Consider the following 26,449-nt stretch of genomic DNA (forward strand, 5'->3'; position numbering starts at 1 on the left):
TATACACACACATACTTATTATACACCCATGCAAGCACACAGGCACATGCATATAAATACATACACATACTTATTATACACCCATGCAAAGCACATATGTGCATGCATATATATATATATGTACACACAAATACTTATTATACACTCATGAAAGCACACAGGCACATGCATACACACACAGATACTTACTAAACACCCTTGCAAGCACACAGGCACATGCATATACATACACACATACTTATTATACACCCATGCAAGCACACACGTGCATGTGTATATACACACACATGCTTATTATTCACCCGTGCAAGCACACACATGCATGCGTATATACACATACATACTTATTATACACCCATGCAAACACACATGTGCATGCGTATATACACACACATACTTATTATACACCCATGCAAGCATGCATGTGCATGCGTATATACACACACATACTTATACACCCATGCAAGCACGCATGTGTATACACACACATACATGCACATTTCGTTTACACTGACATATAATTATTTGGAATGGGAACCAACCAGATTAAAAGAGAAAACACAGACATTCCACAATAGAGAATGGACCACCAACGTTTCCAATGTATAAAATTCAGAAAGCCCAAATCAGATAAAACCTTTATTTTCCCATTTGAGTCTCATGATTCTTATTTTTGGAGAGCCACTTCTCCCTGTATAGTTTCAGGGCATTCAAACATTCAGAGTTACACGGACATCTCTTATGGCCCCAGCCCCGTCTGCCCCCAACCCCTTTTTTCGGCACACTCATCATATTTCTAGATAGAAAATTCCCAAATCACTGCAGTGCTTTAAGATCGAAGCACCTTTGTTCCAGGAGGCTGTATTCAAAGTGTCGTTCCAGATCAAACTTCAGGGTATTGTGGAAACAAGTCGTGCTAACCATGTGAATTCCTGGATATTCATCTTTATGGATTATGAGGGCCTGTTTGCACTATGTGTAATACAAATCACTCAATCCAAAGTCATTATTAAATTTAGTGCTTGAAGATTTTTAAAAAGTGAATAAAAGATCTATCCCCTTGTAGACTCTTAAGCAAGAATTCCAATGTCAGGGATACAGGAATACTACAATAAGCAGGTGTGGGGACCGGTGCGTGTAGATCTCCTAGAGTACAGCAGCACCTTGGGTTGCAACCGACACACTTTGCTGCTACTGTGGGTTGAGTCTGTGGAGGCTATGAACACAGAGAAATAATTGCCTTCTTCAACTGAGCTTAGTCTGAGAGGGTCTTGGGAGGCTGAGAAACAGCTTGATTTTCTCAGTGCAGGAGGCTTGCCACCAAGTCTTCATTCCTACTACATTTTTTTCTAAGCCCAAATTACCTTCTACTCTCTTCGTCCTTTCTGTCCGCCATCCTTACCCACAAATCTTTGCCCATGCCATGGCTAAGTTCCTCAGAGTGCATGAGTGAATATTGGGCTGTTCCAGGCATTAGATCAAAGCACTTTAGGGGGGATTTGTGGTCAGCCTACATGAACCTCACATAGATCATTGTATGTGTGGATAACAGAGAAAGGCCATTCATTAGGGCTTAGTGATTAGAAAATAGCAGAATCTCTGAGTCTCTCTCTGCTTATCTCAGAGAAATGTAGAAGCAGAAAAGCATGCTCTTGCTGGTATGTGATCTTCTTTTCAACCGTTCAACCTCTCTGTAATGTTTCAGCCCGAAGCAAGAGAAACCAGAGGTGCCATCGATATCTATTCGATTCTTTTTTTTTCTAACTACAAACGGACAGTCTACAAATTTATACCTTACAATTGACACACATTCCAAAATGCCATTTGGTTTTACTCTGAGGGATGGCATTTCGAAGGAACTACGAGCCTAAGGGAGGGGTATGAAAATATCCGCCCGTCAGATGGCAAAGTCTGTGTTACAGGTTGTTTTGAAACAGCGTGAGTTGGGTCTATGTGCTGAGCCTGTGTTCAGGGAGATCAGCTTGATTTCTCACCAGGAGCACTACATCCCAGAGAATGTCATACAGCTTCTGTATGACGGGAGGGAAGGGCCATCTGTAGCACCCACTGACCTTACTCTCAATGCTAAAGGTGCTGTTTTCTTCCCAAGATTCAAGACTACCATAATTAGCCATCCGGTACTACTGTCCAATATCTCTCTCCTTCCCCTACCCAGGACATAAAGAAATAGCTCTGGCTCCCAACAGGTCCCCAAGACCTCAAGCCTCTTCATTATAACTTTCTTTTTTCTTTGTTGACTCTGGGTAGCAAAGCTGTGATAGGCTACAAGGCAGCAACTGTTTGTTTGTTTGTTTATTTATAGCCAATGAAACACAGAGTCAGGTCGTCATATCCCTGGGATAAAGGCAGCTGTCTTTGTAGCATGCTATGAATCTTCCAGAAGTTCGTGTCTGTCTCCTGCTAGGATATGATTTATATTCTCTCCATCTGCTAGGAACCTAATTATAATGGGAACCCGAATGAAACCGTTTCCGGAATTCTTTAACCGCGTGTAACTCTGCTACACTCTGTCCTCTGCACAGTTCCTGTGCAGTTCCTCTTGGCTCAGCGAGCATTGTTGGTGATTTGTTTCTGTTTTGTTTTGGGGGAGAGGGTGGGTTTTTCTTTTCTTTTTGTCCCCCATCTCTCTCTCTCTCTCTCTCTCTCTCTCTCTCTCTCTCTCTCTCTCTCTCTTGGGATAAATGAACACAGTAACAATTGCCCTGAAAACACACTAATCACGTTGCTTCCAGTTCTATTCTTTTTAACTGTTTTGTTGAGTACTATTTGCAGCTGCTATTCAAGTCAACAAAGAAAAACTACTCTTTCAGTACTGTCTTAAAAACAGATTTAAAAATGTTTTGATTGCATACAGTGGCATGGAGAGACAGGAGAGGAGACATTTTTATGCCAATTCTCATGTCTTCGTACAAGGAAGACTATCTCTGCCGAGGGTATTAATCTCCTACATTCCAGTGTCTGGAGGGAAAAAAATAATAGGAATCTTAGCAAGTCCTATCAGAGGAGGTATTTTCAAGTAAGAGGCCAGTACTATTGTTTAAGAAAAGATAAGTTTTACCAAGGATCCTGCCCCACAGCAGAAAAGGTGAATTTTCTTGAGGGGATGGATCTTGAATAGGACTCTGTGTAACCCTGGAACGTTTAGGCTTACATTATTCTGTAATGTAAAACGCAGCCAGTAACCTTACAACTGTGTTGTCACTGTTTTCTCTAAAGGAGTCATGCAAAATATCTCTACAAAAAATCAACTGGTTTAGAGAAGATATTTTATGTGAGAGATTGTAAAGCTGTGAATGTAGCAGGTAGGGGCAGGGTGGGAAATGTCTGAGAAGGCCAACGATGGAAAGGCCAAGAAGGAAGCCTGATTTATACTGTAAGGCACTGGGGTCAGCTGTGAACCACTAATCAAAGGAATCATGGGATAAGAGTCAGCCCTTAGGTATTAGTCCCATCAGTGTCTCTTATAGTGTCTGAGTTAGGGTTTCATTCCTGTGAAGAGACACCATGACTATGGCATCTCTTATAAAGGAAACCATTCAAGTGACTAGTTTACAGTTTCAGAAGCTTAGTCCATACCTTACAGTTTCAAAGTTTTCACCTATTATTGTCATGGTGGGAAACATGGCAGCGTGTAGGCAGACATGGTGTTGGAGAAGGAACTCAGAGTTCTACATCTTGATCCTAAGGCAGCAAAAGGATACTGTATGTCACGCTGGGTGTAGGTTAAGCATCTATAAGACTTCAGAGCTGCCTTCCCAGTTACAAACTTCATCCAACAAGTCCACATCCTCCTAAGAATGCTACTCCCTCTAAGCCAAATATTCAAACACATGAGCCTATGGTTGCCATTCCTACTCTAACCACCACACATAATGATTGGAGCTGAGAGACGATAGTGCTGTTGCCTAATGAATGCCCATCAACTGATTTCCATTTGATGCTCCTGTAAGGCCCCCTCCCCTGCCAAGCTTGTCTAGTAGAGACTGGAGGCAGAAAGAGTGTGAGACAGTGTTTCACTCAGCTGCAGTGAGGTGTAATGGAGTAAGGAAAGTTTGCTAAATGACCCTGGAAGAGAGATGGTAAAAATGCCTTAGAAACAAGGAGCATTTGTAGAGTGCCTCAGATCTACAGTGCCAGGGAACGGTGATGAGGCCAGTGCCAGAGATGTAGTTCTTAGAGCCCAGCAAAGGGAGATGACATTTGGTCATGTGCAAGCAGATGAGATTGAGTTCACCGGGCAGAGGGAGATGTGTGGGAGGCTGAATCATGAAGTAGCAATAACCCATGGATTGCAGGCTGGGATAGGGCTCAGAAGGAGGAACCATAACATGCTATAAATTACTGTCATACCTCAGGCCTCCTCTGAGACCTCTGGACATCTTCAGAGGATAGTCTTCTAACTTTGACTCAGGATTAATAACAGATACAACAAAAGAAAAAAATCCCACTTGCTTCTTACATTCTGGCTAAGATGACTGGTAACTGGAAATGTCTGATTTTTGTTCTCTCATGTTCTCCAAAGTTTGGCGTCTCCCCTTTAATCACAGAACACAACAATCTAAAGTACACCTATCCTTGATGGTTTTGCCAGAAAGTGTCCGTTGCTGAATCTCCTTCCCTAGGGGAGACATAAACAACATCTCCCCTTCTTCCAAAGGTCACAGTTACACACTGAGGTACTGCTCTTTCAAAGTTAACTCTTAAGAACCAATGAGTACCTACTGTGTTTCCTTACAGAGCGTCTATGAGATGCTTCTTACAGGGATGTGGGTATTCCTCACCCAAACAGATCATAGCTCTATTCCAGCAGTGATAAGGGTTTCTCAGTAGGTGCATAGATGGTGCTACTGGCCTACAGCCAGTCTCCCTTGGCCTATATATGCTTGCTCCCCACTGAGGCTACGTGCAGTTAAGGCAGAGTTGTATACAGTAGATGGAAGGGAGAGAGCAATTGGATTCTTAGGCGAGGGTCTCATGACCAAACCTTTCCCACTGTGAGGACCAAGTAAACAGTCAGCAATCCCAGCTGGAATGAACGTTCCACGAGGCCGAACACCTCAAGATTGCAATGGCCTGGCCTAGAGGACAGTCACCCCCAACAATATCTACCATTTAGATAGATATAACTTTTAGAGAAAATGAGAAAAACAAGTTAATACCAATGAGCGTGACCATTAGAACTGGGGATAAACATTTCCTCCAAGTGAGTAATTACAGCTGTGGCCTCGGTCTTTTAACACATCGCAAGCCTATCAGCAGCCACACTTTAGAGTCTTCAGCTTCCAGGCTTCGTCCCTCTCTTGCCACCTTTCAGCTTCAGCATTGCAGAAAATTATATTTTTAGCAATAAAGGAGCAAATTAATGCAGCGATAAATATGGGAAATAAAAGTGATGTTGAAGGTTGTTAGAAGCTGAGCGTCCATGGCCAGTGCCAAGTCTCCAGCCACATTTGACTAGGAAGCAGATACACTTTTTTAGCACATTAAAAAAAAAAGTCTAAGAAGTAGGAATAAAGTATTTTTAAAAAATTGCCTTTGCTGCATGCTCCAGCTAGTATTAGGAAAAGGAGTAGTTCCCATTTTTATTTAGTAAAACCTACATTTGTTTGGCAGGGAGTTGTATCAGTCACTTGAGGATGGAGCCAACGCTAAATTGTTATTATTTCTCCTTTACGTTGTACTGTTCAGCCATTCCAACTTACCTTTCTCCTGGCCATGCATAGGTGATTAGACAGCTACATTAGTCTCGGTGCCAAATGTGTGTGTCCCTATTGAGGTTGTGGGCAGTTATATCAGATACATTGGCAGAATTTGTCCCTACACAAGTATGTATGAGTCTGTGGTATGGCAAGCAGTTCTGGTCGGTTTGTCAGTATAATTCTTAGTCAGGTGAGAAGGTAGCATTCCACTCCAGGCTTATATAGAGGGAAGGACCACAGGAGTCTCCTCAGGAGGAAAAAAAGGTTGAATTTTAATAGTGCTTTTTCTATGGTGTGTGTGTGTGTGTGTGTGTATAAAATTTGACCTCTTGCAGCATGTCTTGGGAATTCAAATGGTATCAATTGGAATTGACATTAATTACACCTGTGCTGCCTGGCATATGCTGAAACATTATTTCTACAATTCCAGCAAAGTTACTTAGGCACTCATCTTTGCTACAATATCATCATCGTCATCATCATTGTCATCATCACTATCATCACTATCATAGCCATCATCATCGTAGTTATTGTGACTAAGACTCCTGTTGTGGTTTCTCAAAGCAGGGCTCTGCTTTTCACAACCTCTCCTCCCCACCCCCACTGCTCACCCCTCTGTAGGAAGTCCCCTTCTCCAGAGTGTGGAGCAGCAACCGGCAGCCCCTGCATTGTGCCTTCTCCCTGGAGCGCTACACGCCCACCACCACCCAGCTGTCCTGCAAAATCTGCATTCGGCAGCTCAAAGGCCATGAACAGATCCTCCAAGTGCAGACATCCATCCTAGAGGTAAGTCTGGGGTGCAGGCCTTTGGACTCCCTTCCCAAGCGTGGTGGGAATAATGACTGCCTACCTGTCATGGCTTTGCCATTCACATTCTTAGGAACTTCCTGATGTAGACTCCTCACTCTCATTTCCAATGAGGAAGAACAAACTTTCTCAGGCTCAAAACTGAGCCAAGCTTCCCACTGGACAGAGACCCTCAACCTGTCTGAGAGCCTAATCAAGGTTCTGTGGAGGGACTTTTGGAGAAGGAGCGGGTACAGGGAATTTTTTTTTTCAACAAAACACAAGCAGTTTCCTAATTGACCGTGGGCCTGGGATACCTGCAAACACGGGTCAAGGAAGCATCAACATGGCCTTTGAGACTCATGTAGCTACTGGGTTATGTTCAACTGGTTCATGGCTGTGTTTTAAAAGACAGTCGCCTTGTGTGCTTCCCCTTTGGAGCATCTCCCCACCAACTCCCTTTCCCACATCCCTGTCTTTTTTTATTTGCTTTGGAACCCACAGACTTTAGCATGTGTATTTGTCAGCCTATACATATCAATGAGATAATAATTTATCCTCCTCTGCAAACGTAACATATCTGTGTACATACAACTCAATTTCAAATTCTCCTTCCTTTGAATGTGTAACTTAATGCCTTACCACTTCTTTGCATTTCCATTTTAACTCATTGTTTATGCAAAGTGAGTATTGCTAATTCCCCACATAGTTTTTCCTGAGCACTGGGTAGCTTTCCGAGGATCATGTCCTACAATTGATAGCTGCCTTAACTGACGTGTATGTGTGCCCTTTGCATTCATTATTGCCAATTAGCATTTAGCGCTAAAGCAGCTTTGATGGGGAAAGTACATCCAGAAATCCGGGTATGGTATTTTTAGAACCTCTTTCTTGAGCAGTCCTGGCATATTTAATTCAATACAGTTCAAGAAAAATATAAACAAATATTATATGAAAATTACCTTTTTTTTAAAAGAGTGTAACCCCTTTTAGTAATAGTTCATGCTGAGGTTAAATGAAGTGTTTTAGTTTTGCTTTTAGGGTCTTTTTTAATTGATTAAATCTGCTGACAGTTGCATACATGTATACATAGGATGAGGTAGGGCTCAACTTCCTAATGCTGCAGCCTTTTAGTACAGTTCCTCATGTTATGGTGACTCCCCAATTTGGTTGCTACTTCATAACTGTGATTTTGCTACTGTTACGAGTTGTAATATAAATATCTGATATGCGGCCCCCTGGGGGTCACAACCCACAGATTGAGAATCGCAGAAACAATGCACTGTGCTTATTCTCACATCCCTCACTCTCTTTATTCCCTTCCCACTCTGTTCATTCTTTCCCCACCACGCCCCTTTCCCACACCCATGACTTTGTCTTGTGACCAACTGATTTTAACCAGGGCCATCTTGGTGACCACAGGTTTGGAACTGTCCATTACAGCCTAGTGGGTTCATTTAGTAGATACACAAATGAAAAGAGTTAGGTCTCTTACCCAGAACCCATCAGTAACCAATAATAGTTCAGCAGGCGGGGGTAAGGCTCTGTGAGTCCCTCCCCAACCTGTGATTGGCAGTTGACAGACCCAGTCCTGGGCAGGCCTAGGGAAGGCAACTGTGGCCGGTGTGAGATAGGTTTGCAATGATCATTTCGTAGCCCTTTCTTTCTGTTTTCCGTGCATTCTTTCAGCTCCTCTGTGATATCTCTGCACCTTAGAGGAAGTACGAATACCCATTTAGGGGTGAACGTTCAACTCCACATTTATCACCATTCACTGCAAAGAAGCTTTCCGTATTAAGTCATATCTGTCTATGTTAGAAGCAGAAATACTTAAAAGGCAGTTTGTCGCCATGACAACTTGGCTAAACAGCAGTAATAAGTTCCCCTCTGGGTCCTGTGACCTCCCCAGCCATGGATTTTCAAAATGAAAACCAAAGGAAAGAAAACACAAAACAAAACCAAAAAAAAAAAAAAAAAACCAGACACAAACCCAACAAACAAAAACACACACCTAAATTTTCAGGTGCACCCATGAAAGGGCAGAAGAAGCATCACATCCTGACATGTCCGTTAGTGGGTCACAGTATTTTAGGTTTGAAAACTCTGTTTTTAAAGGATAACTGGATGCTGGGCATTGATTTCTGCTATTAGAGGAAACATATAGAAGGAAAGTAAAGGGTTGGCACACCCTAGTTATTGCTTAACTAAATGTATGAAGTGCATCAAAGATAAATTAACCAAGGAGCCCCATCCTTCCTTCCATTAGTCGTCTATCTCTTTTCTTTTTTTTTTAAGATTTTTTTTTATTTATATGTGTACACTGTAGCTGTCTTCAGACATACCAGAAGAGGGCATCAGATCCCATTACAGATGGTTGTGAGTCACCATGTGGTTGCTGGGAGTTGAACTCAGGACTTCTGAAAGATCACCCAGTGCTCTCAACTGCCGAGACATCTCCACAGCCCTGTCTATGTCTTTTACAGTGACATTGGGCTACCAAGAGGTCAGCATTGCACTATCTCTGCCTACCAAAAAACCAAGTATCAGTATAAGAAAACTTGGTTGAGTGATGGCCATTAGTTCACAGACTTCTGCTTTTCAATGTTTTACTGCTCTTTTGATTCTGTCAAGGATTAGTTTATTAATTGCCTAAAGTGTTGCTGTAGGAATTTGACCCAGTCTCAGGACATCTTCCTCAAATCTTATTTATTAGCATTTTCTGTTTTAGAAGGCAAAAGGTGACTTTCGAAATTCCCTATGTTTCATTGCTTTCATATTGGTCACATAACCATCACTGCTCTGTGGATGAATTATCACTGCACTCACAATTGTTCATGCTATAAAATCTCAAAAAAGTTGTCATTCTTGTCTAAGGACATTGATCTAAGAAGATGGGGAACCACAGTGAAAATTGGGAGACTCAACTCCAGGCTCAACATCTCCACATTATATCAGGACCCCAAATGGGCCTCACTGTGACCCATCATGCAAATCTTCAATTTGGAAATTTACTCAGGGCAAATAGCCCAACACCAGTAATTTTTTTTCTTAAGTACATAAATGGAGTGATGAGAAATTCTTTTGTTCAAAAAGAAAGCAGGGCTATGGAGATACCTTGATCCCTAACCTGCTTACTATATAAGTACGATGCTCTGAGATTAATTTTCAGAATTCACATAACACACAAAGAAGCATAAAGCTGTACACTTCTGACCTATGTTCTAGGGAGGCAGAGATATGCAGACTTATTGAACTTACTACCCAACCACCCTACCCTACTAGATGGACTCTAGGTCCAGTGAGAAGAAAACAACAAAACAAAACAAGTAAGCCAAAACCCATGAGGCAGGTAATTCCAGAGAAGGAACAATACTCAAGGTCATCCTGTGACCTCAATGTATAGACAGACTTGAAAACATAGGAGCACCTGCACATATGCCAACCCACAGAAGAAGAAGCCATAGGACATCAATATTGTGTGATGGGGTGTGTCAGTGTTTATTATGTAGGTTGTCAAGAGAAGAATGTGTATCCTGCGTGTAAAATTCGTCTTCTAATAGTGTCATCACTGAACTTTCTCTCAAACTCCTTCCAACATCTGGGAGGAGGATGCATCTGGTGATCAATAACAACGCTGTCTTTTTCTAAAATGGACTTGACATTCATAGTAAAGGGTTGAAGCAAAGGACCAAATATGGACAGTGATCGGAAACTAAGAGAAAGGGTGCATTCCAAACACAGGGGACTTTGGAATCACAGACCAGTTTTGCAGCCAAGTCACAGTAACTTGTCACCAGGCTTGCCAACATTGCCTTTAGAGTTGAGAAAGCTTAGTACCTTAACATCTAGGACTTACTGAGTAAATACAGTCACAGTAATGTGGAACTTCTGTAGCTTTTGATAGGTGTCATTGATTTTCCCTCCCCTTAATCGTGTTCCCCAAATCCCTATGCATTTCAGCTCAGAGTTTTCATTCTTTGTCTTATTCCAGTGGGTTTTCTTAGTGTCCCAACCCCTTATATTTGACAGGAGATCATGAGGGATGTAAGCATGTATATCTGTGGGTATTGATGTATATTAAACACCTAAGTCAATGTAGGGATCATACCAATTAAAGACATTTGATTCTATTGCTCAGGGTCATGCCTACCATTTCCCTTCATGCCTTTGGTCTAGATGATTTTCCAAATAAATACTATTTTGCAATGACCTTTAAAGTTAAAAGATTATATATATATATATATATATATTATATGTGGCCAGAAGTATGTTGGTCTTTAGGGGCAGGAAATCCTCCATCTTGAAGCAATTCTATTGAATTACATAATGACTACTGCCAACTAATGCTCTGTCAGTCAGCTCTCTCATCCATCTAGAAACTCTACCCTGGAACACTCTAAGGAACAGGAAAGAACCCTCACATAATTTATACCGTCATATTTCCTGGTATAATATTATTGAAGACAATTTTTGGTAGAAATGACTTAAATGGGATTCCTGCGTGTTACAATTTTCCCTTTAAGCAATTCTCTTATCTTTTCTCCAAAAGTGGTGGAAGTTGGGGATAATTTGTCTGCTATAAAACAGAGTACTTGGGATCTCTCCTTGATTTACAACTCCCTATGCTTGCCAGGTAGCAGCCGCTTATCTCAGATGTACAGAGCATGAAAATCTACTGTTCCTCTGCATATTTAATTTAAACAATCAGAGAATGCGATGTAACCACAGCATTCTTATGACTTGGCTCAGATGTCTTCTCGAATACATCATAAATGTTACATAAACTGTCTCTCTGGTAGAGGGGAAATATTTTAAGTTTGGAAATTTTGAGAGTAAAGTAGATCCAATTATTAAAGTATGGTAAATTTTTTAAATGCTTATTTTTAGATTCAACCTCATGTATTTTATTCACCTTCAAGGGAAACACACTTTTCTTCTATGTCATTTCCTGCTTCAAGGTGACTTTTCTTCTGCCAAGAGATTCTTGGGTGTCAAACTATCCTGACTAGTCCACTGACACAGACACAGACCAATAATCTGGTCTGATTATTTTGCTTTTGAAGACTCTGTGAGGTTTAAGGAAGACTGCTCGGTTAACAAAGTGTTTGCTGGGAAACATGAGGACCCAATCTCAGATTCCAAGCACTCACGTAGTTAAAAGCCATGTGGAGTGGTGCACATGTCTTTAACCCCTTCACTGAGGACACAGAGACAGAAGGATCCCTGGGGGCTTGCTGTTCAGCTACTGGAGCCATAATGCTCCAAGTTCAATGACAGACCCTGTCTCAATGAATAAAGTTGAGGGCAACTGAGGAAAATACCTAAAGTCTTCTACCTCCCTCCCTATCACGCGCACGCGCACACACACACACACACACACACACACACACACACACAGGTGCACAAACACTTACAATTATTTTTCATGCTGAGAATTAAATTTAGGACCTTACACATGCTAAGTAAGTACTCTACCAAGCAAGGTATATTTCCTATATTCCAAACCCATATGATTCTATGATTTTAAACAATGCCATGTAGCATGGTCCAAAGCAAATTTTGTATCTCAAATTATTTAGACTGGATCTTTCTTTGTTTTGTCTTTTGCTTTCAAGCCACCTTCCCCCAGGTTAATAACCTTTGATGCCATTTCACACAGAAGACTCCCATGCTATCTTGTGCAAATGTCTTTTGTTCTCTCCCTTCCCCCCCCCACCATTCAGGATCCCCCCTACCCCTTTCCTTACTTTCTGCTGTATCCTTCAAGTCAGAAAAATCTGTAAGGAAGCTATTCCCACTTGATTTGCATTTTTAGAGGCTAAAAGAAATTTTACAAACCGTGATAAAAAATAATGTCTACTTGTAACCTATTTTATGCAGTAAGAAGCCGGGTTGGTTTATTTTATAACCATCCAATATATCAGAACAGAATTGTCCACTCTACCCGAAATAAGAACCTATCTGCTCAAAGTCTGTTCATTCGATGTCTACCAATTCTTCAAGGCCAACTCAAACACTTCTTCCATGAAGACTCTCCTCCATATAAATGTCCAAAGTGTACTATTAATGTCACCCACACAAGATTTCTTTTTATAACCTCTCTGCTCTGTGTAGTTCATATTTGTGGTGAAGCAGTAAACTGGGGGCTGGTGTAGTTACTAGGACTTCTAACTTGTAGTTTCAGGTGGGTCACAAATTACTTGGGCGGCTTTTTTTTTTACAAGCTTTCATACTGTCTGTTGAGTCTGCAAACTTTGCAGGAGGTCTGATTAGGAAGCTGAGACAGAAGATTTTATAGCATTTAGAGCTCTATGCCAGGAGTATACAATCTTACTGCAAAGCCATTTAAAACATTCTGATTTAAAAACTACTTTTGTTATTAGATCATCCCAAACACAAACCCAGAATGATTTTGAATAAGTTTGTTTTGTGGTGTAGATTAGAACAGAACTGAAACCAGCTAGCTGGACTCAACAGGAATGTTGGATGAGGTTCCTCACATGTGCACTTGACCGTGAAGCTCTTCTCTCTTGGAACATCTCAGATGCGCTTCTTCAGAGCATCCTGGGTTTTCAAGACACATAGCATCTTATCATGTCCAATGATATTTGGAAACATAAAAAGCATTGCTAGGTATTAATAAAATCTCTACATCGGCCAGTCTCTTTGGCTGTCAGATTTTGAAGAAAATGCACAAGACAGAATGGCAGTAGCTGAGGAGGGTCATGGTGGCTGCAGTGCCCACAGTAGGAAGACTTAAAAAGATCATGAGTCATGGAGAAATCCGAACAGGACTTGGGGCAGTAATAAAGCATGTGCTGACTTGAAGATGGGTGTGGCACACAAGTTCATCATCCAGATGCTAGCTGAGTTGGCTTAAAAGCATCGTAACTAGACCCTCAACCCTCCTTGAGTTACTTTTCCTTTCTGATGTAACAGATTGCCACCAATTTAGAAGCATAATGAAAATTCCTATTTTTATAAGTCAAAAGTCTAAACATAGCTGCACTCTCTGGTCAAGATCTCAGCAACTGAACCAAGATGTTGGCTAGCGGAATGTTATCGTTGCAGCTCGGAGTCCAAGGTTATTCAAGTTGCTGGCACAACTCAGTTCCCCATTCCATGTGCTATGCATAGGCCACAGGCTGTTCATGGCCCCTAGCTACACCTTCTCAAGCAATTCACAGCATGGGCATTTTTTCATTTTCCTCTTCCAGAGCAGTAAGAGATGCCCCCAAATCTGGGCTGTGCACCTCAGCGGTAGTGTATTTGCCTGCCTTGCAGAAGGTACTGAATTCAATCCCCAGTACAGTGAAAAGCAATGGGGGCAAGGGAAGGAAGGAAAGAGGAAGAGAGAGAGCAAAGGGGGAGAGAGAGACCAGAGACAGAGACAGACAGACAGACACACACACACACACAGAGAGAGAGAGAGAGAGAGAGAGAGACAGAGAGAGAGACAGAGAGAGAGAGACAGAGAGAGAGAGACAGAGAGAGAGAGACAGAGAGAGAGAGAGACAGAGAGAGGAGATAGATTCCAGAAGAGTTACCCTTTACTCCTTTTGGAAGCTGTGGGTTAGGTTAAATCCACAAGGGAAAAGAAAAATAATCAATTCATAGCCATCTGACTAGGTCCTTTAACTATGTCAGCAGTATCCCTTTTATTTTATGGCATATAATAATCATGGGCTTCATTCTACCAGATATTTATAAATTCTTACAATTCTATTAGTCCGCATGAATCTATCAGCCACCACTGTAGCCTGCTAGATCTCTTTGTGACTTCATCATGGGTACGGTGACCTAAAAGTTGTTTCCTTCCTGGGCAGCTATCCATTAGAAGCAGCTGGATGGACGGCATGTAGAAGCCTTCCAGCCATCACTCTGCACACAGCTCATAGAAGCATTGTCTCTGGCAGAGTCAGTCTCATTGAGGGGAGTTAAATCAAAAACGGGATGAATCATAGTGCCACACAACCTCAGGACTAAGTTCAGAACAAACTTTTGTAGCATTAAATACAGCCCCCACTTCCTGCCCTCTTACAGCTTCCCAGTCTCCTGCTGTGATCAGCCCATTTGTCTTTGGTCTCAATGACTACTAGAGAGCCATTCCTCATATTGAACCCAAATCTGTTCCTCATACTGAACCTAAATGTGTCACCAGGTAACTTCTCCTTACTAATTCTCATGTATCTGAGAGCCTTAAAAAAGTGAAATAAAAACTACCTAATTCTTTCCTTTCCAGACAGGGCAGGATGTTAGGAGCTGGTGACCTATGGTATCTCTGAATGGAGGAGGCCACTGTACATCATCAGAACATGATGGATGAACCACTAAAAAGGGTCTTTACTATTTTGAAAACTAAGGGAAACTGTCAGTGTATTTTATGTATGCATTTAGTGCATGTGGGTTGACATAGATTTTTCACAAATAAAAAAATGTCAGAGTGTTTTTTTCTTTGGGCCTGATTACACATCACTTATCTTGTTTATAGAGTGAACGAGAAACCATCACTTTCTTCGCACAAGAGGACAGTACTTTCCCTGCACAGACTGGCCCGAAAGCCTTCAAAATTCCCTATTCCATCAGGCAGAGGATCTGCGCAACGTTCGATACCCCCAATGCCAAAGGCAAGGACTGGCAGATGTTAGCACAGAAAAACAGCATCAATAGGTAATTTGGGGCAACTTTTGAAATGCTTTGACTTCGCAAACTTTGAGAAATAAAGGGATTTGGGGCAACCATGTGGGCTAGAAATCTTGATGTATTTCTCTAGCCCATTTTTATATGGAGTCCAGCTACAGTATCAGCATATCATATCTACCACATCTCACTCTGCCTCAGAGCTCACAACCGAAAGGTTCTACTTTGGTTCTGGCCCAGTGACCAGATTTGCTATTTGGTTCATGCAAATAGAGGCCTAGGCTATGTTGTCCTGTAAATGATTAGAACATGGCTTGCACTGGTATGCAGACACAGGGCAGCACGTATCCTGCTATCCTCTTCCCACCAAGTAATGGTAGTCACTGCTTACCCCACTAAGGGGGACATGCTCAGTCTGCAACAATGGGCATCTACATGCAATTTAGCAGAAATTTCAGGACTTTTAGATCTGCCGCATGAAGAGAAAGTTATGTTGACAACACCACCCAAAGAGTGTGCTGCAAAGAGTGACAATGTTTATTACTGCATGGGTTAGCCAATGCCATCCTGTCCTAGAGTTGTCTGGAACAGAGAAAGCCCTAATAGCTTCATTACCTCATAGGAGCAGAGGCACTGGTGAACAACAACAGCGGGTGGTGGGAGGCAGGTAAGCACTGGGTTTGGGTTGACTCTTGGGGATATGGCAAATGAATCTCTCCTCTCCATAACTTCCTCTAGACCCCAGAATAAGCTACGGTTGGGTTTTTCTTTGTTTGTTTAGGGTGTTGTTGTTGTTGTTGTTATCTTCTTAATTTTTTATCTGATATTTTCTTTATCTACATTTCAAATATTATCCCTCTTCCAGGTTTCCCCACCACAAACCCCCTATTCCATCCCCCTAACCCCTGCCTCCAAGAGAGTGCTTCCTGCCCCACTCCCTCCTGCCTCCCTGCCCTGGCATTTCCCCTACACTGAGGCATCAAGCCTTCACAGGATCAAGGGCCTCTCTTCCCACTGATGCCAGACAAGGCTATCCTTGTTACATATGCAGCTGGAGCCATTGGTCCCTCTATGTGTACACGTTGGTTAGTGGTTTAGTCCCTGGAAGGTTAGGGGGGTCTGGTTGGTTGATATTGTTATTCTCCCTATGGAGTTTGCAAATCCCTTCACCTCCTTCATTTCTTTCTCTAACTCCTCCACTGGAGACCCAATTCTCAGTTCAATGGTTGACTGAAAGCATCTACCTCTGTATTTGTTAGGCTCTGGCAGAGCCTCTCAGGAGAGAGCTATATCAAGCTCCTGTCAGCATGCACCTCTTGGCATCCCCAATAGTGTCTGGGTTTGATGACTGCATGTGGGATGGATGCCCATGTCAGTCTCTGGATGACCTTTCCTTGAGTCCCTGCTCCACACTTTGTCTCTGTATTTCCTTCTGTGAGTATTTTTGTTCCCCCTTCCAAGAAGGACTGAAGCATCCACACTTTGGTTTTATGCATCATTTTTATTTTCTTTGCCTTTGGTAATATTGTTTTGATTTTTTTTTTATTTTCAGACAAAACCTTTTTTTTTCTGCTTGGCTTGTTCTTCCTTTTCACTTTTCCTTTTTTATCTCCACAGACTCATACCTGACTCTTTTGTATCTGAAAGGGGTGGTGGGGGATAAGTGTCTGCCAAGAAAAGACAGAATACTGCTCCCTGCCTCAGAATGGATCCAGAAACCACAAATGAAGGATCCAGCCAGAAATAGGAGACACTGTTGTTTGAGGAAAATGAATTTACAGAGGATAGGCAGACCCAAAAAGAATAGATACTTTCTTGAAAAGGCAAAGGCTTAGACCAAAAATGGAAGCATTAAAAATATGACTGTGCAGGAAATACAGTAGCTGAGCCCACTTCTAAACTTAGCAAGTTTAAAAAAGGAGAGATTTCTTGGTTGTCATCCATGAATACCATGACTGTGTCAAGTTCACTTTCTGGTCACCATGGACAATAGTACAAAAAATGGAGCAAGAAATGAATTTTGTTGAACAATAGCGGGTAGGAAAAAAAACAAGTAAGGAAAAGAAGGGAGGGGAGAGGAGAGGAGAGGATGGGAGAAGAGAGGAGGGGAGGACAGGGGGAGAGGGGAGGGGAGAGGAGAAGGAAGAGAAGGACAGAGGAGAGGAGAGGAGAGGAGAGGAGAGGAGAGGAGAGGAGAGGAGAGGAGAGGAGAGGAGAGGAGAGGAGAGGATCCTTGCTCAGCAGGATCTCATGTCTGCTCCACACCCTTGTGCTGCAGCCAATTCCAGTCTGTATAAGCATGCCAGTTACTTCTCCAAGTTTTTTATTTCTAGTAATGGGCATCCAGAATAGATGTTATATTGTCTTTATTCTAATTGTGAAAGGTTGTGACTTTCAAAGTAGTATTAACCAACAGATAGTTGTTGCCAAGTCCCTGTGTACCCTTGTGTGCTTCTGATTTTTAGGGTGAGCATATGAGTATTGTTACCTTGTTCTGCTTAACTGTCCATTTACAATATCAACAAAGAGTGTGCACCTGCAATGTCATGTCTTTCTAACCTCATACTGTAGGGAAATTGCAAACCACACTGGAGACTACATTTAGTGTCTTTTATGCCCGGACACTAATGAACATCAATTTTCATCACTTGAGCTAGCTACCCTCCTGGTGTCTATGGTCATGAGCCTTGTTGACTTGCTTATTTTCCTCTAATACCTCATCTCCAGGAATAAACTCCCTTGACATAAGGAATTCAAATACCTATTTTGTGGAAATTTTCCAACATAATGGCCAGAAAGCATTTTCATCAAATGTTAGTTGCTCACCTTGACATTACCACAATGAATAGGAAATTAGAACAGCGCGAATGTGTATAATCTACTTCTCTCTCGTCTTACCCAGATAACATATTCAACACAGTATGCAGCATTTCCTGCCTTCCTCTCTGTTCCTCAGCTTTGATCTTTAAAATCCTAACTGTGAACTGAAGGATCTCAAGCAGGGTCAGCACAGTTTCTGTAAGTGGCCACATAAGAACTAGTTAGGCCATGTAGAACCTGTTGCCAACAATTCAACAACTGTTCAACTTTCTGCCTCTGTAACATGAAGCTGCCAGGGGGAAACATGCCCACCCAAGTAGACATGACTATTCTAGTGAACTGTGCTTATATGAACAGGTAGTGTCTTGTATTTCCTCTCAGCCTGTTCTTCCCAGAGTCCTGACTTGCAGTAGTCCTTCCTCGTTGAATAATGCTTCCTTAAGCATTATTGTCAAGACATTGCCAGGAGCTGAGGATTCTCCTTCAGCCCTACTCCCAGCCTCCTTCAAGGTTTCTTCAAGGAGGAAAAGGCTGCTGATGCGAGGACTGACACGGATGCTATAAAGTACCTGGAGAAGCAGAATAGGAAAATTATTTGGAACCACCTGGTTGGTATCTGTTGCCTCAGCTCAGTCTCATCTTACAGAAATGCTCGGGTTTCTTTTATATTTTTGTTTAGACTACCCTCCTATTGCTAAAGAGATGCCATGACCAAGGCAACTTTTAAAAGAAAGCCTCTAATTGTGGTTTGACTATAGTTTCAGAGGGTTAGTCCATGAACCTCGTGGCACGGAGCATGGCAGTAGGTAGGCAGGCATGGTGCTAGAGCAGGAGCTGAGAGTTCACACCCAACCTGGAAGTTGCAGGCAGAGAGAGCAAGATTGGGCCAGGCATGGGCTCTTGAAATGTCAAACCTAATCCTGAGTGACACACATCCTTCAAAAATAGCCACACCCACTTTAACAAGGCCACACCTTCTAGTCCTTCTCAAAGAGTTCCACAAAGCAGGGAACCAGCATTCGAACATATGAGCCAATTGGGACCATCCTCAGTGAAGCCCCCAATAAGTACCAGAGATGTATATCCTCCTTCATACAAAGAAACATGTATGACAGAGCTTGAATGGAATCCATTTCTATTTCCTATTATGCAATATCAGATCACTGATTTAGCCCTCTCATAGTTAGGAATAACATGGTATAAAATTTGTACATCTGAACCATGGAAATGTATAATTGCCAAAATGCAGGCACACTGGGTAAGAACACTGTTTCGGGGTCAGAATAGAAAGATGAGCACAGAGGTGCATGTATGCTTTCTCTCACTTTGGTCACATGAGCTTTTACCCAACTCGTCCTTCCCTTTCACCTTCCCAAAGCATTGAACAGGTCCTAGTAATAGCCATCAAACACTGAAGAGAAGATTTTTCAAGAGAATAAAGGAAAATAATTGCTCTAATTTCTCTGTCAGTCCTGAAAACATTCCTTACTCTTCTTTGACAAACATAAATGTCAGTGTCGCTGATGATTATCTATGACTTTCTCTCTTTGTCTCTTTGTCTCTTTGTCTCTCTCTCTCTCTCTCTGTGTGTGTGTGTGTGTCTGTGTCTGTCTCTCTCTGTCTCTCTCTCTGTCTCTCTCTGTGTGTCTGTGTCTGTCTCTCTCTGTCTGTCTCTGTTTCTGTGTGTGTGTGTCTGTCTGTTTCTCTCTCTCTCTCTCTCTCTCTCTGTGTGTGTGTGTGTGTCTGTGTCTCTCTCTGTCTCTCTCTCTGTCTGTCTGTCTCTCTCTCTCTGTGTGTGTCTGTATCTGTCTCTCTCTGTCTCTCTCTCTCTGTCTCTCTCTCTCTCTCTCTGTGTGTCTGTGTCTGCCTCTGTCTCTCTCTCTCTCTCTGTCTGTCTCTGTTTCTCTCTGTGTGTCTGTCTCTGTTTCTCTCTCTCTCTCTGTGTATCTCTGTTTCTCTCTCTCTCTCTCTCTCACACACACACACACACACACACACACACACAGAGAGAGAGAGAGAGACAGAGACAGAGAGACAGAGAGACAGAGAGAGGAAAACAGGAATAAATCAAGGCTCAGTCCCTGGTTAGAATGAGACAGGATAGAGTATCTGGCCACATGGGTCATATCAAAACCTCTGCAGAGCTCAGTGAAGATCGCCATAGATGACTGTTACAGCTATCAGTGCTGTGAACAGGGCTGGCTCTTAGCACGCATACTTGCTACATGAACAAACATACAAGATTACATGCTTAGCCTATAATTTCAGCTATAGTAACTATCTATTGCTCTGGCCATATGTGATTACTGAGAGGTGGTAGGGAACATTGCTGAGTAATGATTGAATATCTGCTTCCCGTGCTGGATTGATGGCTCACTGCGCAAGAGCATTGCTGTTCTTGCAGAGGACTTGAATCAGTTTCTGGCAACTACAGCTCCAAGCTGGCTATAACTCATGTCCCAAGAGATCCAATGTCCTCCTTGTCACCAGGCAGGCACAGGGTGCACAGATACATATACAGGAATATACTCATATACAGAGAAATAAATAAATATTTAAAAAATACCTGCTTTGGCCAGCTGTATCACAGCATATCTAAACTGACATTATTTTGCATTTATGATACTTATTTCTAATTTACCATGAAACATGTATAGATGAAGCTGCCAAACTAGGAGAAATTCAAGAGATAATCCGTGAATAGTTGACATGGACTCTCTCACAGGACACTGTCCTTGATCCTTGATCTTGAGAAGACATTCTGTCTCTTCAGAAATAGAATGGACACAAACAAGGATCAAGGCAATTACTGGAAATGAATCTTAATAAGAAAACAAGCCACAAACCAAGTTGTCTTTTCTCCTATGCCTTTGTATGTGAAGCCTGTGACTAGATATTCCAGGCCTTGTGATTTCGACATTCTAGAAACTCTTGTGAGACCAAAGCTTGACTGAGTTGCCATGGGAACAGATGCATGTGATATGGCTGGATGAATAGAGGGGAAGCAGCCAAAGTAGAAGAAAATTACATCTTATTAACTGCCTTTCCCAAGGCCTTCTCTAATAGTAGACTTATCTTAAAATTTGGCCGCAATGCCAGAGAAACGTATTTCTTATTAGCCATCTAGTTCAAACAGATCAAATGCGTCTCAGGTGTTGGGTTCATGGGTGGCCCTGTAAAAGTGGAGAACTAATGAAAGTCCTCCAGCCTTGTGGCTGATAAATGGCAGGGTGACATCTTGTTTTCATTCCTCCGCAGCTTTCAGCAGGACCTTTAATGAGAAGCAGAGTCTTCTCGCATTGAGGTCGTATCTTTTCAGTCCCACTGTCCGCCCTCTTAATTGGAAGCTGCAGAGTAGTAAAATGTGGCCAGAGGGTGGATGGAAAGGACCCTGGGAGCCATAACCAGGCCTATTCATCTGGTCAGGAGAACTGCTCAGAATTCTCAAAGGTAGCAAAGTTCCAGAGCAGGCCTTGGAGGGGGAAGAGGGAGGGCAAGGGAGATGCCTGGAGATCCATCCAGGATGCATACTGAGCAGCAGCTCCTCCTTAGTTCCTGCTGCAAAATGTACTGTGTTTGCACCAGATAGAACATTCTCGGTTCTGAAGGCCGGAAGCCAGAGAGTACCTCCTCTACCTTTACAATTGCCGTTTCCGAATAAAGAAAAGAAATAAAAATTCTTTATGACATCTAGGAGAATGAATGCACAGGGCAATAGCATTACGGAGGTCCCTGGAGGTTAAATACAATGATGTTTAAATCAGATTTCCTGGTTCTAGTCCAGCGGACTGACTCGGGGGTCTGAAATCAGAAAAGCCCGTGAGGCCAGAGGGACCCAACGCAGCAAAGTCTTGGGTATTTGGGTTTCATTCTGCTGAAGTCAACGACTCATGAAAGTGCCTGCTGAGAGGAAGCAGAAAAGAGACAGCCCCGGGACAGGTTTAGCGGTGAACAAGCTGTGTGCGGATTGTAAGTGGCAGGTGTCCATCCTGAAGGCAGTGTGTTAAAGAAGCTTTTTCATATGATCTGGCGCTCCCACGGTTAACGCCAAGGGGCGATGACAAGGCATGGCTTTGAAAAGGGATGGCTCCAGGTTTTTATTTTACTTATTTATTTCTGGGCACTGGTAAGTTCACCATGATCTTTGAAGAAGTCAAATTCTCCCTTTAAACACAGTCCGTTGCTGAAAAGATGGGTGTGGCAGAACCCCACAGCCAGCCAGCCAGCCAGAAAGATTCCCTTCAGAAGCAGTATTAGAAACAGTACTGAAAGAAGCTAACAATGGTCGTCCGTCTGTAGATGGCATCTTAGAGTTGAATCACAGTGAAGATTTCACCTGATTTATCAGACTGCCTCGGAGATTGCATATCCTTTCAGGGATGTGTGAGGCTTGGTTGAAACTCATACCGAATCATTTGCAAAGTGAAAAAGTCTAAATATTTTACCCTTCCTTCATTGGTGGTCAGCCCTGAAAGCTTTTCTCTTAATGCATTGTGGTCCCGCTTTGCCCTTTGGCAAAACTGTCTCAAGGTGATTGAAGAAAATAATTGACTTGAAGTTGGATTATTTTTTTTCCCATGGCTATATTCCAATTCAAAGTAACGTTCAGGTTTTGATACGGTGATCTTTGCCACTGTTTCCTTTCCAAAAGCCAGAAATTGTCATGGGCATCCTGGGAGGAGTGAAACTGAAGCTTTTCAAAACAAACTGTAACTAGCTATGTTCTCATCTGGTAGTTCACAGGGACTTCTAGGCCCAGGGGCTTTCATACACTATCCAAAGAGTGAGGGTCCAGTCTTGTCTCTCTTTCCAGGAGGATATGACACATTAGGCAGAAAGGAACTCCAGGAGGGGCCAGGAAGATCAAATTAGCATGGTGGATCTGAACATGTCTTCAGCTGTGCCTATCCTTCCTGTTCTGCTCTCTGGCTGACAGAACTTGTCTCCTGCTCACTCAGTAGTAGTCATAGATGAGACTCCTCTTGCTTCACCTTGGCAGTGGCTTCGCTGCCTCTTGAGTTCCCTGCTAGCCAGAAGTTTGGAGATGGAAACATGATGAGCAGAGAGTAAATGGTTATGATCTATCTAGCCAATTACCGTTATTCGGTAGAAATGGCTTTTCTCTTCTATTTGCATTTAAAGAACTGTGTGGAGGGTTGCTTTGGGTCACATAAGAGGCTTTCATTAAATGAGGCAATTAGAATGATATCAGAGATACTAATATTGTTTCATTAGGACGGTGTTTCAATTCCCTACTCTATACTGTACTGTAGGATTATGCACTATTCTAGAAACAATGCTTTCTAATTTGTTAGACGGCTCAACTTTATTATTTATTTATTTTACTGATAAACTGTTCAGAAAGAAGATATTCCTAAAATAAGCATTTAAATGGCAAAAACAAGGTTGAGCTGGGTATAGATGTTTCTCCTCCTCCTCCTCTTTCTCCTCCTTCTCTTCCTCCTCTTCCTTCTCTTCCTCCTCCTTCTTGTCCTCCTCCTTCTCTTCCTCCTCCTTCTCTTCCTCCTCCTTCTCTTCCTCCTCCTCCTCCTTCTCATCCTTTTCCTCCTCCTCCTCCTTCTCTTCCTCCACCTCCTCTTCCTCCTCTTCCTCCACCTCCTCCTTCTTGAATGTAAACAAACTTTCACTTGCTGCCTTGGGGCTTACAGATATAAATGGCTGAATGTGTTGGTTGGAAACCCTAATCCTAAATGACATTATACCCTGTACCTAGTGGAAGAGTCTCCAATGCTAAGGATATTTGAGTGCAGCTCAAACTGTATGTTAGAGTATCATTCATTGGCACATTTATCATAGGAATATACAAAATCTTTTGAGGGTGGTATCTTGGCCCCTGTAGCCCAGCCATAAGTGAGTAAAGGCAAAGCTTTGTTGTCTAAGGGTTAGGAAAAAAGTTTCAAGGAAGTACAGTATGAGCTTGATAGCACTTTGGTACATTCCCTAGGGCTGAGATGGCCTCAGATACCAGCCTTCCCCTTACTCCAGGGCTGCTATCAACTTCTTCTTTGTTATTGAGAATACGCACAGATGTAAACTACTCTCCAAGGCATTGCTTTTGAGTTCTGTGGGGACTGAGTGTTCTAGACAATCTGAAAGCTCTCACTGTACTGTCTCTAGCTAGGGTCTCTTCAGTAGAACTAACCATGAGCTATACTAGTTATGATGACCCTATTTGGTGGAATTTAATTATAGTCTCTTAAACTCCTCCCTCAACGTATATACTTTAACTAATAATGGAGTTTCCATAAGTATTTCCAAACCTCTGATCCTAATCTGAATTCCATTCTCAATCTAACACAGTTATAAGTTGGAAGGTGTATTTTGGAAGTTAAGTAGATTACATGTTTAAGTGTGTGTTTTTATCAGGCGGCCCATGTGATACCATGTGCCAAACATGTGATACTGGTCAGGGTATCTCAACCTTGCCTTTCATACAAATTCCCAAATTATACACATGGCCAGGTCATGAGGAGGTCTACAAGATAAAATTAATCACAGAAGCAAAATGAAAAGGAACTCAGGTATATAGAAAACTCAAATGTTCAACAACACACAATTAATTAAATTTCATGGACCATCACTAACTCATGTACTTATTTATATAAATGTGTTTCATCATCTCAGTGTGACCCATACTTTCTGGTATCTTAGTGATTCTGAGAGTACCCAAAAGAGAACCAAGCCATTTGAGCCTAGAGCTCTGGGAAAATGACTTGAACTGAAAACCCAAAAGATTCTAAGTCAACTTCAAGTTGAGTGGTTAGGCCTTCTGTCTGAATGGTAAATGACATCTCTCAGGCACCACCAAAAATAGTTTTAGTTATCCAAATTACTTCAGTGGGTCAGAATTTGAAAAAAGCTACAAAGTTTAGTGAATCTGAAGTCTCTAAAATGAGCATAATAAAAGTGTTTCTAGAGAGAAAGAAAATGTATTTTCAGCCATTCTTCTGAATATTTAGAATTTTTTGTTTGGGGTAAGGTTTAGGCTTCATTTAAGAGAGGAAAGGATGGGGGATGGAGAGAGAGTGAGAAAAAAGAGAGAGAGAGAGAATAACCCCATGATGAGAGACAGAAGAAGAAAGGGAGTGACTAGAGAGACAGGGAGAAGCAACCAGTGACTCTCTTGGGAAACTGCTTAAAATCAACATGAATTCCATGTTTGACTAGTAATGTTTGCTAAATTGGTGCTTTTACCACCTGGTATCCAAATGCATGAGTCACTGTGAGGAAAAATGGAATTTATATATTAGGATCTGGATGATTTCAAAATTGCAGTATGAAGAAAGTCGGTTGAATATATGGGTCAAACACATTAAAAAAAAAATCACATTGCATTTGCTTATATGCAACCCACAAAACCACGTTATTATCTTTTAAGGACAGCCTGTTGCAATAAGAGTTTAGTTTAGTTTTTTCTACTTTTTTGTTTGTTTATTTGTTTGTTTGGGTTTTTTGTTTTTTGTTTGTTTGTTTGTTGCTATTTTACACAGGGAAGCAGAGTTTTCTCAAATGTCTGGTAAATAGCAAGGCAAATCAAATGATTAAGACTAATACAATTCTCTACTAAGATAAATGGAAACTTGGAATGTTTATGTATTATACTGAGTGCATTTGTGTAAATTCAAAGAATACGTGTAAAAGTGACTTCCAGAAGCACATTTCACTTGCTACGGTATGTTCAAAGATCTGTGCCAATTAAGAGATTTATTTTTGCCTCCTTTAGACATTCAGTTTCTTTAGGCCTAGGTACATATTCCACAGTACTTTCCACAGGGCTTCCCAGAACCATGCAGCTGATAGCAGGCACTGTCTAGTTTGTAGTGCTTTTTCTGAACTATGTACACAGAACTCCTATCCGATGTGGGCACCTGGATATTTTTAAGACTGACTGGGACCAAGATTCTCCACCCAAAAACCATATGCTTGATGATTTTCACTATTACATATTACAGTTTTTATCTGGAAGTGTCAAAGATCACTAAATATGTAATTAGTGATCATCTACGCTGGGCCTCAGCAACCGTGGGCATCTAGATTGCTTACTCAAAGGAAACACAAAGCATGCATCTCAGTCTTAACATTTTAGAATTAGCTCTCTACTGTAGCCCTCTAGTTGAGTCATAAGAGACAGCACAATGACCACAGGGCAAATCTGGCTAAAAAGTTTTTGTTTTCATTCATAAATGTATCAAGGAGGCAAACAGAGAGAGTAATGTTGTAAGAAAGGTAGAAAGAATGTGACAATAAAATTTCAGCTTTACTCCATAAAATTTTCCTAGAACACAGCTCTCATTCCCATGAACATTGTCTGTGGCCTCTTTTGTGGTATCATGGTAGAGTGCAGCAACTGCAGAGAGGCAGGCCATCTGAGATCCACAAAGCCAGAACTATTAACTATCTAGCTTCTGTAGGCTGGACAACCTCTGAAGTAGAACACTTGGTTTATTATGACTCTAGTCACAGTA

The 26,449-nt window shown here is 41.9% G+C and overlaps 2 protein-coding genes across 7 annotated transcripts in view; both read left to right on the forward strand.

Annotated features, from left to right (window-relative positions):
• The window catches only part of Erich1 (glutamate-rich 1), a gene marked incomplete at its 5' end in the record, with an annotated part of 52,793,804 nt that overhangs the window by 40,593,550 nt on the left and 12,173,805 nt on the right, over positions 1-26,449 (forward strand).
• Unc5d (unc-5 netrin receptor D) overlaps positions 1-26,449 on the forward strand; it is a 546,654-nt gene that overhangs the window by 511,560 nt on the left and 8,645 nt on the right. For all 7 annotated transcript variants that reach the window (XM_087588379.1, XM_087588380.1, XM_087588381.1 and 4 more), the window contains 2 exons: positions 6,342-6,506; positions 14,995-15,173. In XM_087588379.1, coding sequence (XP_087444505.1) covers positions 6,342-6,506; positions 14,995-15,173 — 344 coding nt within the window. The remainder of the gene's footprint in view (positions 1-6,341; positions 6,507-14,994; positions 15,174-26,449) is intronic.

This window comes from Rattus norvegicus, chromosome 16, assembly GCF_021556685.1.
Source record: "Rattus norvegicus strain SHRSP/BbbUtx chromosome 16, alternate assembly SHRSP_T2T, whole genome shotgun sequence".
Classification (NCBI taxonomy): domain Eukaryota; kingdom Metazoa; phylum Chordata; class Mammalia; order Rodentia; family Muridae; genus Rattus; species Rattus norvegicus.